General features: G+C 52.8%; 7 protein-coding genes across 7 annotated transcripts in view; 3 read left to right on the top strand and 4 right to left on the bottom strand.

Annotated features, from left to right (window-relative positions):
* Positions 1–692: 692 nt before the first annotated feature.
* On the top strand, positions 693–1808 carry QBC33DRAFT_621442 (alpha/beta-hydrolase; the record flags this gene model as incomplete). Its single annotated transcript, XM_060432804.1, has 1 exon — positions 693–1808. Exon 1 carries the CDS (start codon positions 717–719, stop codon positions 1806–1808), a length of 1092 nt encoding a protein of 363 aa, XP_060281453.1. The 5' UTR covers positions 693–716.
* A 146-nt stretch (positions 1809–1954) lies between these two features.
* Positions 1955–2949, bottom strand: QBC33DRAFT_544973 (S-adenosyl-L-methionine-dependent methyltransferase). Its single transcript, XM_060428516.1, has one exon. It carries the CDS (start codon positions 2812–2814, stop codon positions 2032–2034), a length of 783 nt encoding a protein of 260 aa, XP_060281452.1. The 5' UTR covers positions 2815–2949; the 3' UTR covers positions 1955–2031.
* Positions 2950–3306: 357 nt separating this feature from the next.
* On the bottom strand, positions 3307–5053 carry QBC33DRAFT_612578 (FAD/NAD(P)-binding domain-containing protein). Its single transcript, XM_060432492.1, has 3 exons — positions 4291–5053; positions 3573–4231; positions 3307–3506 (listed from the first exon to the last, which is right to left on the bottom strand). Exons 1-3 carry the CDS (start codon positions 4899–4901, stop codon positions 3415–3417), a joined length of 1362 nt encoding a protein of 453 aa, XP_060281451.1. The 5' UTR covers positions 4902–5053; the 3' UTR covers positions 3307–3414.
* A 791-nt stretch (positions 5054–5844) lies between these two features.
* On the top strand, positions 5845–8342 carry QBC33DRAFT_476277 (ferric reductase like transmembrane component-domain-containing protein). Its single transcript, XM_060425254.1, has 2 exons — positions 5845–6602; positions 6662–8342. Exons 1-2 carry the CDS (start codon positions 6073–6075, stop codon positions 8238–8240), a joined length of 2109 nt encoding a protein of 702 aa, XP_060281450.1. The 5' UTR covers positions 5845–6072; the 3' UTR covers positions 8241–8342.
* Positions 8343–8423: 81 nt separating this feature from the next.
* QBC33DRAFT_621439 (uncharacterized protein) lies at positions 8424–9565 on the bottom strand (the record flags this gene model as incomplete). The annotated part of the gene is made up of 4 exons (XM_060432803.1): positions 9065–9565; positions 8860–8904; positions 8588–8676; positions 8424–8483 (listed from the first exon to the last, which is right to left on the bottom strand). Exons 1-4 carry the CDS (start codon positions 9516–9518, stop codon positions 8424–8426), a joined length of 648 nt encoding a protein of 215 aa, XP_060281449.1. The 5' UTR covers positions 9519–9565.
* Positions 9566–10606: 1041 nt separating this feature from the next.
* Positions 10607–11557, top strand: QBC33DRAFT_455791 (uncharacterized protein; the record flags this gene model as incomplete). The annotated part of the gene is made up of 3 exons (XM_060424785.1): positions 10607–11024; positions 11079–11169; positions 11224–11557. The coding sequence occupies 3 exons, from the start codon at positions 10607–10609 to the stop codon at positions 11555–11557; spliced, it is 843 nt and encodes a 280-aa protein (XP_060281448.1).
* A 445-nt stretch (positions 11558–12002) lies between these two features.
* QBC33DRAFT_495970 (uncharacterized protein) overlaps positions 12003–15382 on the bottom strand; it is a 4191-nt gene continuing 811 nt past the window's right edge. The window contains exons 4-8 of the mRNA XM_060425558.1: positions 14922–15236; positions 14617–14872; positions 14426–14567; positions 12443–14378; positions 12003–12393 (exon numbers count right to left, since the gene is read on the bottom strand). Of these exons, the coding sequence (XP_060281447.1) occupies positions 12031–12393; positions 12443–14378; positions 14426–14567; positions 14617–14872; positions 14922–15236 (3012 nt within the window). The 3' untranslated portion in view covers positions 12003–12030. The remainder of the gene's footprint in view (positions 12394–12442; positions 14379–14425; positions 14568–14616; positions 14873–14921; positions 15237–15382) is intronic.

Here is a 15382-nt window from a genome sequence, read left to right as displayed (position 1 = left end):
CAGCAATCTAGCCGCGTCCATTGCGACAATCTTACGCCTAAACACAAACATGTAAACGACCCATGTCACCGCTGTGTTCGACGGTACCGCAGCAATGCGGGGAACTAATCGACAGCCGACGTGGATACGACACTCGAAACCAGGTGGATGATTACAGATCTGACGGAACACACAGAGGGCGTCCCTGGATGAAGTGGTAGACGAAGCGAAGTAATCTGAAACATAATTAAGATTTTAGGAAATCATGACGGCATACAATTTGCCTACTCTTCCACAGTGATCCTGCCCTGTCCAATTTTGAGTTCTGGATAACGCAAGACCCATCACGTCCAATACCCAAGGTTGAGATGCCTTGTTAGAACCATGGCATATTAGAATCTTAGGGTTAGGTAGGCGTCGACGAGGAACTCCCTATCGGTCCCCAATATCATACAGCCACTTATACCGCGAAGTTCTCCGCCGTGGACGCTCCTTTCTAGTTAATCTACATGATTGGTCCAAATTACCAAACCTTCTCACAACAACAGAGGGTTGTTGTGGGGAAAACTTGGTTGACAGGGCCAATTATCTCGGTTTAGCCTAGTTTGAGCAAGTTTCCCACATGTAACCCTGCACCGAGGTGCTATTTAACGTCTTTACAGGCCATCCTTCCCAATACCGATTATCCAAATCCGAAATCACACAATCCAACCGTAGCACGCCAACAAGAACCCATCATGGCTTCTATAACAGCCCCCGGCCGTCTAGGTGATCCAGAAATGTCTCTTGCAACAGAACCCCGCATCCACCCCAAGCTTTTGGCGGCCTTGAAAGGCCACGGCATACATACACTGTCGTATCTATCTCCAGACATGACGCCAGACGCACCATTAGACACCATATGCTCTTTCGTGTCCAAGAACGAAGAAGCCATCGAACGTCTCTTCGAAAACATCGATTACAGTGTGCCAGAAGAAACTTCAACGCCGATCACGACATCCGAAGAGTTTGTTCCCGGTCCAGACGGCAACAAAGTTAGGCTGATAATCCGCCGCCCCTCCGAATCCCTAGGCGCTCCCCTGCCCGCAGTCCTCTACTTCCACGGCGGTGGCATGGTCATTCTGCGCACCGAGAATGCCATGCATACCGCCTGGGCGGAATCCCTGGCCAGAACCGGCCTCGTGGCGATTACAGTCGACTTCCGCAACGCCCTGACCCGCACCGGCCTCAACCCATTCCCAGCGGGTCTCAACGACTGCGCCGCGGCCGTCCGTTGGGTCGACGCGCACCGAGAGCGCCTGGGCATCAGTAAGGTCGTTCTCCAGGGCGAGAGCGGTGGAGCCAACCTCGCACTAGCCACGGCCATCAAGGCGAAAAGGGAGGGCTGGATCAAGGCGATTGATGGCGTGTGTGCGTCGGTCCCGTACATTAGTGGGGCGTATGGCTTGCCGATGGAGTGGAAGCTTCGTGAGCTGCCTAGTCTCGTTGAGTGTGATGGGTATCTCATCAGTTGCGCCACCAGCGTGCTTAATGCCAGGCTTTACGATCCCTCGGGTGAGCATGCAAGGGATCCTCTCGCGTGGCCGTATTGGGCTGCCGAAGAGGACATGGAAGGGCTGCCCCCTCATCTCATTGTGACGAGCGAGCTGGATCCGCTGAGAGACGAAGGCAATGCTTACTACAGGAAGCTGGTCGGGGCTGGTGTGAGGGCAGTGGGGAAGATGAATATGGGTGTGATTCATGAGGCCGAGTTGTTTTTGCCCCAGACATTGCCGGATTTGTTTCATGCGAATCTATGGGAGTTGAAGAAGTTTATTGATAGTCTTTAACTGGGGTTGGCAAGTCTCACAAAGGTCACTCATCTGATGGAAATTGAACATGATAACTATCTAATTCGGTATCTCTCAATAACAGACCAAGTTATTGTATTGACTGTTCGTTGATGTCGATGTAATTTGACCGTTGATAATACTTTGCTCGTCATAGACTGGTGGCAGACCCCGTTAGCTATTCATTTCCGCCAGAAGGCATCTAAACACATCTTTCTCCCCATCACTTCCTTTTTGCAGCCTGCACAACAGCTAGATTGGGTCGCTCCAGAAACAGGTTCCAAAACTGTGGGTCCTTCTGCACTATCTCAGCCTCCTCATACGACACCGTTTTGACATCAACCAGTCCAAATCTCTCGTAGACCTCACTTGATCCTGAGTATATAACCTCCAGGCACGCTCCCTCGAACTCAATCGGAGGACTACAGTGAAGCACACACAAATACTTCACACCGCCCGGTATGCGCTCCACCCACCTACACGACCCGCCATACTTCCCGCTCTCAAGCGCCGGGCTCCAAGGATCCGCGTCCCGCACGCCGACGAACCGCCCCCCAGGCTTGAGATACGTGTCGATGTTCCGGAACATGGCCTCAAGCACCTCTATCTTGTCCGCAAAGCTGAAGATCCAATTGCCCATGACGACGTCATACCCCCCCTCTTGCAGCGGCAGATGAGAAAGCGATTTGGAGACATCTGCTTGGAAGAAGCGCATCGTGGTGTCGGACTCGCGACCAAGTGATCGCTCAATCTCCTGACCAATCTTCAGCATCTCCCCCGAGACGTCCACGACGTCTACTCTGGAGGCACCCAGATCAATGGCTTCGCGGGCGTGCAGGCCTGTTCCGCCGCCCAAGTCGAGGATTGAGAGTCCCGTGCAGTCGCCGAGTGCGAGCTTGATGAGTTGGGATTCGAGTTGGCCAGAGGGGAGGAGGCTGTAGTCATTGTAGATGCTTGCTGAGTTGTCGTAGTCTTTCTTTGCTTGGTCTTGCTGGGAGAGGGTCATTGTGGTTAATCTGAGCTGTTGCGAACCTGGCTTGAAGATGTAGTGGCGCCAACTGGAGAAGTCAACTTTGTGGCACGACGAAATAATGGTTATGTGATGTTAACGAGATCGATTTACGTCCACATTTGGAGGAAGAGGAACGGGTTTCCGACGTAGGACCGGCTTTAACCGGGAGAACCCCTTCCCACCCCGGTTTATCCAAGCCCCCACCGAAAATATTTCTGATCAACTATTGGAGTTGCTCATTAGTCATTACTTGCTCATGACGACCCACGAGCGGCGAGACACCGAGTCTGTTGCATGTGGAAAGCTGGGCCAGGAGCTGAGGTCCACAGGGCATCAACTTTCAATGGCATCCAAGTCATTGGTGCTCGTTTCCGATCAAAGGGGCGTTGTTATTCTCGTAACATACAGCATGGACGTCGCTATGAGTGAAGTCTGGCCAATGTTCTCGATAGTTGATTTGGACCTGGGAGGGCCTAGTACAGTTCCCTTATTGAGTATATGCTATCAACAGCCTCCCATCTAAACTGAAGGGCCGATCAGAACTACATGGAGCGTTGCCAGATATTCGAAGCTGTGGGTTAGGTGCATGTTCGTTTATTGACCTTTCTTCTTCAAATATTCTTCTACTTGTTCGCCTGCACCCCGTTCGTCGGCGTCCATGAACACGGTACCGACGATGAGTTGTCCTGAAAGAGTCAGTAGGCAGAATCTAAAAAATTCATCGAACAATCCTCGGAGAGTGATGTACTCACCAAGAATGGGAAAATTTGTCCACATATATATGAACAGATAATACATATACTCAAAAACAACGTTGTCGATCTTCTTGTTGGTGAGATAGAGATTTCGCGATCGAGCTTTGATAGTGGCGACTCGGGGATAGCGAATCTCATACAGCCCCTTGATAGAAAGCGTAACAACCTCCTCGACAGTCAAGCCACCGCCAGTAGCTTCGGCCTTGGCCATGTAATGGGCCAATAGCAGGGAGAAGACCACGCTGTCTTCCAAGGCTTGACCAGCCCCCTGTCCGCTGGTAGCCGGCAGTGTATGTGCCGCATCGCCAAGGAGCACAGCCCCTCCTTCCCCCCAGTGTGGTAGATCCGGTGTCGTCCAGATGGGATATATGCGGTCCGTGTCCATTTCCTCGATAATGTTCTGGATAACCGGATCTTTCCACGTTCCATGGCGTTCCCGGAGTTGTTTTCGAATCTCCTCTGGATCCATAACATTGCCGTCTGGAGCCTCAGGGGTGCCCCAATTGGACCACCATCCAAGCTTCCGCTGCGACTGCGGAGCTGCAGAACAATAGCCAAAAGAACCTGTAGGTCCGAACGTGAAGACCATACTCCTGTGCTTAATGATCGCCTCTGGAATGTCTCCCTCGATGAAGGCGCCGACGCCACAAAACCCCCTGCCACACAATTTTAGTCTCTCATAGTATATTGGCGGGATGTATTGGTTAAAACTGACTCATAACACGGGGCATACTGGCGGTCATTTTCCTCCCCAAAAATTGCCTTCTTCACGACACTCCGCACGCCGTCGGCACCAATCACCAAGTCCGCACTCTCCTCTCCGCCATCTGCCAACCTGACAACTGGCTTTTCCCCGCTCAGATCAACCTCAGAAACCGTTCGGTACTGGATCTTGTCCTCCCCAACGACCTCGTGTAGACACTCCCAGAGACCATATCTCGGACACGATACGGTGTACTCCTCCGGAGACTCCTTATCACCAGTCGAGGTCACGGCAATGAGGTGGCCCCGTGCAGTCCTGAAAGTATAAGATTCATTTACGCAGCCTCGTGCCTTGAAGATGTCATATACCCTGGTATCGATGTATTTCAGCAGTCGCATGCTACTGGGCACCAGAGCGATGCTATTCCCGACGATTGCGGCCCTGTCCGTGAGGCCTTGTTGCTCCGCCAACGATGGGTTCGAGGAGCGGGAGGAGTTGTCTCCCCGGGGCTTGTGTGACTCGAAGATGAGGACCGTGTGCGAATCGAAGGAGGGAAGCACCTTGCACAGCTGCAAATAGGTGGAAAGACCGGCCACACCAGCGCCAACGATGATGATCTTCATGTCGAGGCGTGGCTTGTGGGATGGTGGTGCTCAATGAGCCAATTTGATTGGTACGGCAATACAAACGCGTTTGAACCCGATCACCAACTGTCTTGAAGCCAAGGCCGTTCTTTGTCATAGCTTGATGCCTCCTGAAAAAGGGAGCGCCACGCTGAAACTCTCGGGCCCCTCTCCTCGGATGAGGTGGCCCGTGCCCTCTCTTGCCAAAATCCGGGGTGGAAAACCGTTGGTCAAATTAAAATTTAGTCGATTTTTGTGTAGTAGTGACGGAAGCTAACTCCTAGATGTATAGGTACGTACGGTAAATGCACACTCACCGCCATGCAATGTGTGCGATATACTTGTGAGTACAACTATAGCCTTAAGGTGGAGTGCGGGAGACGAATCCTCGGTTCTGGTGAAACTTCTCAATGCCACCACCCCACACCGCGGTGGAAGATGTGCTGCGTAAGAAACATCAATAATAATCGAGATTCAGAAGAGCTGGAAAGGAGGCGTTGAATTGTGCGGGTGGCAGAAAGCTGAGGAGCCATTGACAATCGTTTGCTTGCCGAGCAGAATCCAAATGGGGACTCGTTATTGAAGCTTTGACGAAGCTGCCGCCATGCCACAGGCCATCAAGGCTTAAAACTTGCTCTATCCTTCTCATACGTCCGCAAATGGAAAGAGTCTGGAATGCACTCTATCCAACTCAATTGGCCTACAGCGCCCATTGTGCGCAAATATTTACTACATCAAGTTACACCCCTACCAAGGCGGCTGGATGCCAATATATCTGCATGTACTGTACCTTTGCTCATGTACCCTTTTCCAAGGTCATCGCGTATAGTAACCTTAGTGGACCCCGGTAAGATGTAGCGTGTACACGCTCGTTGAAACTTGCTCACCTTAATTAATTTGAGCAAATTTCACCACCCCCACGATTCTTCCGTTTTGGGCCAAACTGGAGATGGCCTTGAACAGGCGACTCGAAGCTCGCGGATATGTCATCAAGACCTGGGGTCGCAAATTAATTACCTTGATCTGCATTGGCGAACTCCACGACAAATCCTCTTCGTCAGACGAACCGACACGGATCCTCGCTCCTGGCTGCAACAAGAACTAAAAAGGGCCGTCTGCTTTTGACTTACTGCGTGACACGGGTGGTCTCCACTTAGACTGCTGCGGCACGATGAAGCTATTCCCACTCTTCCTCCTCACCACCGCATCCCTCTTTACCACCGCCCTCGGTGGTGGCCTCATCGGCTACGGCCAATGGTGGTATGACCCAAAATGTTGCTACGCGTGCCGTGGCATCATTGGCGGCGCTTCGCTCGAGTGTCCCGATGACAGCATGGACGGCATGGACATGGGCGGCATGGACATGATGGCCACAGCATCACCAATGGCCCCCTGCATTTCTGAGAACGATGCGTTTCTGACCACTCTCGCCTACTGCATCAACTCGACATGCGCCGCCGACGATGTGCCAACCTGGAAGATTGAGAAATACTGGGCTGACCAGGCAACCGGTGACCCAACTCTTCCAGCCAAGTGGACTTATGGCGCGGCTCTCGCAAACATCACCAAGGCCCCGGCCAAAGTTTGGAAGACTGGCGACGTGCTCAATTTCACGGCTCTGCTATCCTCCAGCGACTATGACTACCAAAGATCTTTCGATGATCTCTTTGATTGGGAGGAAGCTACACAGTCAACATACGTGTAAGTATTCAAAACATTTCCTCGTTCGCCAAACATTGCACTAACCTTGGTTTTCCCAGGATTATCATCATCACTGTCGGCGTCGGGACTCCACTGTTGATATCTTTACTCGGCCATCTTCCATACATGACCGGCGTCTTCGACAAGCTCAAACCATTCCTCGTGTACCCCTCGATCATCGGCACATACAATGTCCGACCTCTTCCGTGGGGGCTGGGAAACGCACCGACGGTCGGCCAGAGTCTCTACATCGCCATGTTCGTCATTCTCAACATCATTCTCGGCTCCGTCTCGTATCGAGGATTTGATCAACCACACCCATGGGGGTTCTCCCGAACCGGCGAGATCTTGGCATATGTCGGATACAGGACGGGCCATATCTCTTTTGCGCTCCTCCCCTTGACCGTCCTTTTCTCTTCGAGGAATAACTTCCTCCTCTGGCTGACGAACTGGCCGTTCTCCACCTTCCTGGTTCTCCATCGCTGGGTCGCACGTGTCTGTGTTATCCATGCCGTCGTCCACTCCATCACTCTCCTTGGCGCGTACGTCGGAACCGGAACCTATTACACGGACGTGCACAAGCCGTACTGGATCTGGGGCATAGTGGGCACTCTCTGCCTCGTCATCCTGCTCTTCCAGAGCATGGTCTGGCTCCGCCGTGCATCTTACGAGATCTTCCTCATCCTGCACATCCTCCTCACCGTCTTTGTCATTGCCGCGTGCTGGTACCACGTCATGTACTGGAAAGGCTTCACGGGAATCTACGAGTACTGGCTCTACGCCGTCAGCGCCGTCTGGTTCTTCGACCGTCTCATTCGCGTTCTTCGCATCTGCAAGAACGGAATCCGCCGAGCGACTGTGACAGAGATTACCCCGGACACCGTCGCCGTCCAAGTCGAGGGGCTGCGATGGAGCCCCGAACCAGGATACCACGCCTACGTCTACTTCCCCACCCTCAACCCCCTCCACCCCTGGGAGAACCACCCCTTCTCCATCACCCACACGTCCATGCTCCACCCCCAGCGACACACCCCCACCAGCCCAGCCGGCTCCTCCCTCCCCCGCCACTCCTCCTCCGACAACGACATCGAAAAAGCCACCGGCAAAGCCACCCCTCTCGAAACAACCGTCCTCCCCCACCCCCCCGCCACCACCACCTCAAATAGCATCACCCTCTACATCAAGAAACACACCGGCATCACCCGCTACCTCGGCACGCACACCAACCTCCCCGTCCTCTTCGACGGGCCCTACCGCGGCAACGCGCGCGACGGCATCCTCGCGTGCGACCGCGTCCTGCTCATCGGCGGCGGCATCGGCATCACGGGCCTGCTGACGTGGGCGCGAGGCGCGCACGCCAACGTCAAGCTCGCGTGGGGCGTCCGCCAGGCCGCCGAGCCGCTCGTGCGCCACCTGGCCGCGGCCCTGGACGCCGTCGCCGACAAGGAGGTCGTCGTGGGCAGGAGGCTGGACGTGGATGCTCTGTTGGCGCACGAGGTGCGCGCCGGGTGGAAGAGGGTTGGCGTCGTGGTCTGTGGGCCGGCGGAGCTGTGCGATGCTGTGAGGGCGGCGGTTGCGGGTTTCGGGAGGCAGGAGAAGACGATCTTTGAGCTGGAGGTTGATGCTTTCTCGTGGTGAGTTTTGTTTGCTGTCGACGTCGTGCGAGGTTTGGGATTGAAGGCTGAGGATGGACGGGGTGTGGTAAAACAATAAAAATGATAATACTTAGTTTGTGGGTAGCAGAACGGCCTGGTTTTAGTTTGTATGGACATGTACTGTGCATCGATCACGCTCGTTTCCCCGTTATATTCTATCCTCCTTTCACTGAGCCGATGTGAATGGGACAGTTTCCAGAATGCTGGTGATCTCTCCTCTGCGTTGCTGTTTTTTTTTGCCACTGGATTATATGCGTACAGCCTAACCCATTTAGGTATATTGCGCAGTAGTAACCCACAGGAAGTCCTAAGCCAGAAGAGGAATCGTACTTTTGGTTCCCCCCCTGGAAGCTCGCTGCCCGTTGCGGAACGGGCCGTAATTACCGAGTCGTAGTGGTGTTTCGGCATGTAGAACCCCACTGCCGTGCTCGGTGCATGAGTAGCTTGCTATTTTACGATTTGAGATGACGAACGAATGGACTTCCGGCAATGCAGTACGCTCTTCGGCGTCGAATCCGTGATATTTTGACACGAGGCCACAGCAATTATAGGACGACATCAACGCTGGGCATGATAGATTATTCCGTAGCGAGCGAACACACCTATATTGGTGCATTTGGAACTATCAACCGTGTGGCAGCCTACAGCTAGCATGCAGCTTCCAAGAGAATGTGACAAGCAGACAAACCTCGCCCATCGGTCCCCCACTCAAGTCCGAACAGTTGCATTACCAAGCCCATCAATTGGATGCATTGGAAGTTAGCGTATGCACGTATTCTCCGCTTACATGTCCACCAATATACTTACCAGGCTTGGTTTCGACCGTGAAGATCCTGCCCTTGGTATTGGAGGCATGGGTGCCGTACGAACGCTGGAGGTTCATCTCCTCCTCGCTGAGTTGGGTATCGGCCGACTGGCCATCCTTGGGGGGCCAGTTTGCCTTCCATGGCTGGACTTTCTTCTCGATGGTGAAGATACGTCCCTTAGTGTTGGACGCATGCGTCCCATATGAGCGCTGGAGATTCATCTCCTCCTCGGTGAGCTGGGTCTCAGCCGATAGAGCATCCTTCGGAGGCCAGTTGGCCTTCCACGGCTGGACCTTCTTGTCAATGGTGAAGAGGCGACCCTTGGTGTTGGAGGCGTGGGTCCCGTACGAGCGCTGGAGATCCATTTCCTCGGGGGTCTGCTCAACCTGGGCGGCAACGCCATCTGCTGGCGGCCAGAACTGCTTCCAGGGCTGGGACTTGGTGGCTGGGGCCATGTTGGTGTTGTTGTCTTAAGATGTGCTATGCAGAAAATGTGGTACTGAGGATGCTCTTGGAGAAACCGTGAAGGTGATGAAGGCTCGACTCTTTATACAACATTCCCTCCTCGATACGCTGACTACTGGATTAGCTTGGAGCCCCTTATCCAAGTCGCATTGCATAATGTGAATTGCAAATTGAATCATCCAGGCAACTAGTAGTGGCCCCCGCAACCCTCTCAAGAAGTATCACCATCCCGCGTCGACGGCGGCATGCCAACTAAGAAGAATATGGAGGCGATCTTCAACCCCGTGCTCGCGCTGGAATATCACCATACGCTGGTATCCAGGGCTAGATGTCGAAATATGCTCGAGTTACAGGTACCAATGCAAGTCAATGCCGAGCCAATTGGACAAACCTTCTCAAACAGGCTCATTCGAATTCAAGAAGTGGGTGTGCGCGTGGATCAGCGAAGATCGGCATGGATCAAGTCTCGCATGCCCAGCCAAGACGGTCTGGTACACACCTCGCCTGCGGTATTATAGGTTAAATCGGCAAGTGTCAAGTTACTTTATTTTTTCACCGAGCTACCAGCCAAACAAAAGTAGAGAACCCTCGCAATTTAATGCTTAATACTCCGGCGGTGGTGTATTGCAAGACAAACTGGGGGATTCCCTCATAAAAGCTCGCAAATATGCTCAGTTACATCGTCGGCTCCTCATCCTCAAGATCCCTCCGCTGATTGGCCGCCAGGGAGCGACCTGCTTGACGCACACAGAGCATGTCAGATAATGCGCCATTCGCGTAGATCGTGGGAACCATTGGTTGGGTGGTTGAGATGTAGCATTGGCTGGGGAGAAAGGCCCTTGCTTCAAGATTCCGTACCTTAATTGGACGTTCTCCCCTTGATGAAGGCGTAGATAATCGCGTGATCCACGTCGAAAAGAGCTCACTAGTTGCTTCTCTCAGAGTGTCCCATTGGTTTCACCCGAGCATATATCTATCCCCTGTGTCTGTGCATCGTCTCTTTTGTGCCAATCCTGGTCAACCCTTTCTCACCTTTGCCAATCACCATTGTCAAACGCCCTGCCTAGTTTTGCCAGACATGGAAGACCCGATCGTTTCGACCATCAGATACGCTCAGGCGGACAACGAGGCTCTCATCAATGAAAAGGCCTACATCTTGAACTACCCCACCCCTCCCGAGATACCCAAAAGCAATTTCACCATTGACTTCTTTCCCGGAATCAAAATTCACAATCTCCGAACGGCGGGCCTCAACTGGGATGAGAATGGCTTGACCATGGCCAAGCTTCCCAGCTGCATGCCGAAGGAGGACTTTGACGATGAGGAGAAGATAGAGAAATTCTATCTCCCAGAAGTGTATAGCTGTATTCGCGACACCTTGGGTGCCGAGGAAGTGTGCATCTTCGACTACATGATCAGAAAGCGTGAGCCTGCTTTTCCATACCAGGCCAAGACAAAAGACAGAGCACCCCAGCCAGCTCTATCTGCTCACATTGGTACGTGAGAATACATAGTTCATGCTTTTCAAAAGTTTTAACACGTCCATCAAGACTACACGACGGACGAAATCAAGGGTCGGGTGCAGAAATACTTCAAGGAGAAGGCGGAGGACTACGGCAAACGGCATTTCCAAATCGTCAAGTAGGCCTCATCCATCTACCCCTCCATGTAGATATCTGCTTACGAAGTTTCCAGTGTGTGGAAGCCACTTGCCGGACCACTGAGAGACTACCCAATGGCGTATTGCGACGCCAAGACCATGGATCCCAAGACAGATCTTCTGGCCGTCGATGAAGTCTTTCCCACGGTTGCAAACGAAGTCTATCAGGTTCTGCATAACCCGAACCACAAGTGGTACTATATCCCAGACCAACTCGACACGGAAGTAGCCATATTCGCGGGCTACGACTCTGAAAAGGGTCAGACTCTCTCAGTACCGCACTGTTCTTTCGACCTGGGAGATAATAGTTCAGGGGGACCACGACAGAGCGTTGAAGTCAGAGCCTTTGTCTTTTACAAGGACAAATGAATGTTGATGAACACTGACTCCAGGGGTATTTCTGTAGCCTGATAGGGCCGTTGCAACGCTTTTGCTTGTCTTCCGCAATGACGTCTATTCATTCCGTTTTGATGAGAGAAAAGTGAATCCATAGCACTCCTTCTACTCTGAAGGTACATGTCATAGACTATGATGCTCTCAGACGACAACCACATGCCGACAGAATTCTTACTTGGACGGAGCGGGAAGGGCAGTTGGCACACGAGCAAAACATAACTCCACAAGCAAGCACAATTCGGTGGATTCACTTTCCTCCGGCAGTCATCTCGTAGCTCACTAATAGAATTCGATGTCATTGATAGTCCTAGAGGTTGATGACAACACGGCATAGGGGACCTAGATGCACGATATGCACTATGCAGTCCCCATTGAAAGGCAAATAGTATACACAAATTTGGAACCATTGAACCATGTCATCCGCCTTACACTCTGACCATTCTATCTCATACTGATGCCGACTCGCCGAAGTCCTCCTGCCAGAACCTCAATACTGATATGGAAGATTGAGTATGGGGGTGATTGCAGCCAATGATCTGCTGGCGCTTTTGAATGCAGTCCTTCAACAAGACAACTGCCTCATCGCGTCGACCAGATGCATGCCAAGTGCAAGCCAGGTTGTGCATGCTAGACAGCGTATCAGGATGCTCCTTGCCTAGCACCCTCTTGCTTGTCTCCATTACCTGCACCCCTAGCTTCTCAGCCTCCTTCCATCGGCCCTTATTCAAGTATATTGATGCCAAGTTGTGCATGCTAGTTAGTGTATCAGGATGCTCCTTGCCTAGCACCCTCTTCCTTGTCTCTATTACCTACACCCCTAGCTCCTCAGCCTCCTTCCATCGGCCCTAATTCCTGCACCCCTAGCTCCTTAGCCTCCTTCCATCGGCCCTGATTCAAGTATATTGATGCTAGGTTGCGCATGCCAGCTAGCGTATTAGGATGCTCCTTGCCTAGCACCCTCTTACTTGTCTCCATTACCTGCACCCCTAGCTCCTCAGCCTCCTTCCATCGGCCCTGATTCCAGTATGTTGATGCTAGGTTGTGCATGCCAGACAGCGTATCAGGATGCTCCTTGCCTAGCACCCTCTTACTTGTCTCCATTACCTGCACCCCTAGCTCCTCAGCCTCCTTCCATCGGCCTTGATTCCAGTATGTTGATGCTAGGTTGTGCATGCCAGACAGCGTATTAGGATGCTCCTTGCCTAGCACCCTCTTGCTTGTCTCCATTACCTGCACCCCTAGCTCCTCAGCCTCCTTCCATCGGCCTTGATTCCAGTATATTGATGCTAGGTTGTGCATGCCAGACAGCATATTAGGATGCTCCTTGCCTAGCACCCTCTTGCTTGTCTCCATTACCTGCACCTCTAGCTCCTCAGCCTCCTTCCATCGGCCTTGATTCCCGTATGTTGATGCTAGGTTGTGCATGCCAGACAGCGTATTAGGATGCTCCTTGCCTAGCATCCTCTTGCTTGTCTCTATTACCTGCACCCCTAGCTCCTCAGCCTCCTTCCATCGGCCCTGATTCAAGTATGTTAATGCCAGGTTGTGCATGCTAGACAGCGTATTAGGATGCTCCTTGCCTAGCACCCTCTTCCTTATTTCCCCAGCTTGCATTCTCAAATCCTCTGCATTGCTCCACCTACCCTCAAAATCCAGATATCCAGCCATGCAGTGAAGCAGAGTTGCCTTTGCCTTCTCCACTTTGACTGATGCGCTAACATCAAGCCTTAGCACGGCATTTCCATGTGGCAGATATGCACTGCATATGGCCCGGGTTTCGAACCTGCCAAATGGGTACATCTCGGACACTGTTAAGAGCGCCTCCCTCTTGTAACGGCTAGCAGTGTCCTCTTTGGTAAGCCACTTGCGCGTTACTAACTGCACAAGCCGGTGTATGTCGAGGTTGCCGCTCTTCTCTCCCGATACAAGAGAGAATGCTTTGAGAACGCCGATAGCTTTGATAAACTCTATGCGAGTCTTAAAACGGCTATTGCGCTCTCCATAGTTTGATAGGAATTCCTCTGGAATCGCCTGTCGGTCCCAGAAGCTCATCAGCGAGAGCAGTTCGCTTGCGAAGGGATTCTGCAGCTGGATCTGCTGAAAAGAGAGCATCCAGGTCTCTGCAACCGCCCGAGGCGTCTCCGAGTCTCGCCCAACTGTCTCAAACTCGTTGCTGAGTAGTTCGACGAGACTTTGGTCGCCGCCGTCCAACAGTAGCAGGTATTCGCTGACTGATATGCTGTTCTCCTGAATGAAAGCCGCGGCTTGGATAAGGGCTAGGGGAAGATGTTCAAGTCGAGAGGAGATAATCGACAGATTAGCAGAATCGATGTGTTCGTCTCTCAGCCTGGAATGAAGCAAGCGTCTCGACTCCTCTTCCTCCATGCGGCATACCTGAATCGGGAGCTGGCTCGTACTCAGCCTCACCGCCACCTGTTTGTTTCGCGTCGTGATCAACATGGCTCCATGGCTGCACTCGGGGAGATAGCGTGCGATATCGCCATCGCTCACAATCGTGCTTTTAGCACACCCAGGCGAACTGAAGAGCTCCAGATCGTCGGCGTTATCGATAACCATAGTCCACTCTCCGTGGTCCTTCTTCTCTAGCCACGTCTTCACTAGATGTAACAGGTCTGATGTGGAGTCGTCAAAACCCGGTATCTGGCATTCCTTTGCGATCTTGGCGAACGAGTCGCGAAACCGCTCAGCATTGCTTGCATGAACCCAGTACACCGACATATTCGGGTATGAATTGTGCAGCCAGTAGGCGTATTCCAGCGCAATCTGAGTTTTTCTGTCCCAAATTAGCGTGTCCTTCGCCCAGATGTGCGACGGGCTTACCCGATGCCTCCCAAGCCATAGAGCGACACCCGTGCTTGCGCGGTCCTGGACATCACTTCAGCGGGACCGAGCTGCTCCTTCAGTTGCTCTAACACCCTCGACCGGCCAACAAACTCTGGATTGCTTGGGTATGGCACGAGAACTATTGCGATCAGCCACAGCAGAAGTCCATTGCTACTGGTACTACTTACAGGCTGAAGCACCACCACCACTGGGTAGGTCCTGTCCCTCTTGGTCGCTGCGTGTTTCACCCGCTTCGTTCGGCAGACGGGCACTCCCGCCCTGTACTTGCGCTGCCCCCGTTGCTTTAACCCATCGGCGGAGCTCCCCGCACACAGCAGTAAATCCCGCATCGTCCATGTCTGCAAACTTGGTCATTTCTGAATGGTTGCCTCGGATTCCAATCGGGATGTAGCCAGGGAGAATGGCCGAGTCTTGTGGCACGACCTGTTCAAATTGTAAGCTTTTGACCGCAAATCAGGCGTGGCAAACTGACTAGACCGATCACCGGCATGGGTAGCTCCTCATAAAAGCAGGTGATCTCGATTGGTGGAAGACCATACTGGTTGCGTGCCATGACCATGCCGTGAAAACTGTCCTGGATCCTCGCGAGCACCTCCGAGTCGCGCCTAAGGATTTGGACGATCTCCGCGTTGGTCTGCTTCATCATGCCAATGGTCCGCGACATCATCTCGGCCCATCGCGCAAGACCGGCACCACGGTGCGGGGTCCCGAGGAAGGCGATACCCAGCGTCTGCTGAATGATGCTCTGGAGATGAGGTTCTCTCCGCTCTTTCGACTTGACCAAAGCCTATCCTTTGTGTCAGCAGAAGGTTATTTTTGGTGGGGGGGGGGGGGGGGGGGGACCAACGCTCACAACCTCGCATAACAGGCAGACCAACGTATGCCACCCGAAATTGAACGGGCGATAATGGTACATTTGTTAGTAGTGTGGAG

The sequence above is a fragment of the Phialemonium atrogriseum genome (assembly GCF_030411735.1).
Source record: "Phialemonium atrogriseum strain 8032-3 unplaced genomic scaffold QBC33scaffold_20, whole genome shotgun sequence".
In the NCBI taxonomy this organism is placed as follows: Eukaryota; Fungi; Ascomycota; class Sordariomycetes; order Cephalothecales; family Cephalothecaceae; genus Phialemonium; species Phialemonium atrogriseum.
The sequence above is the reverse complement of the archived record's forward strand: the minus strand, read 5'-3'. Positions and strand labels throughout refer to the sequence as shown.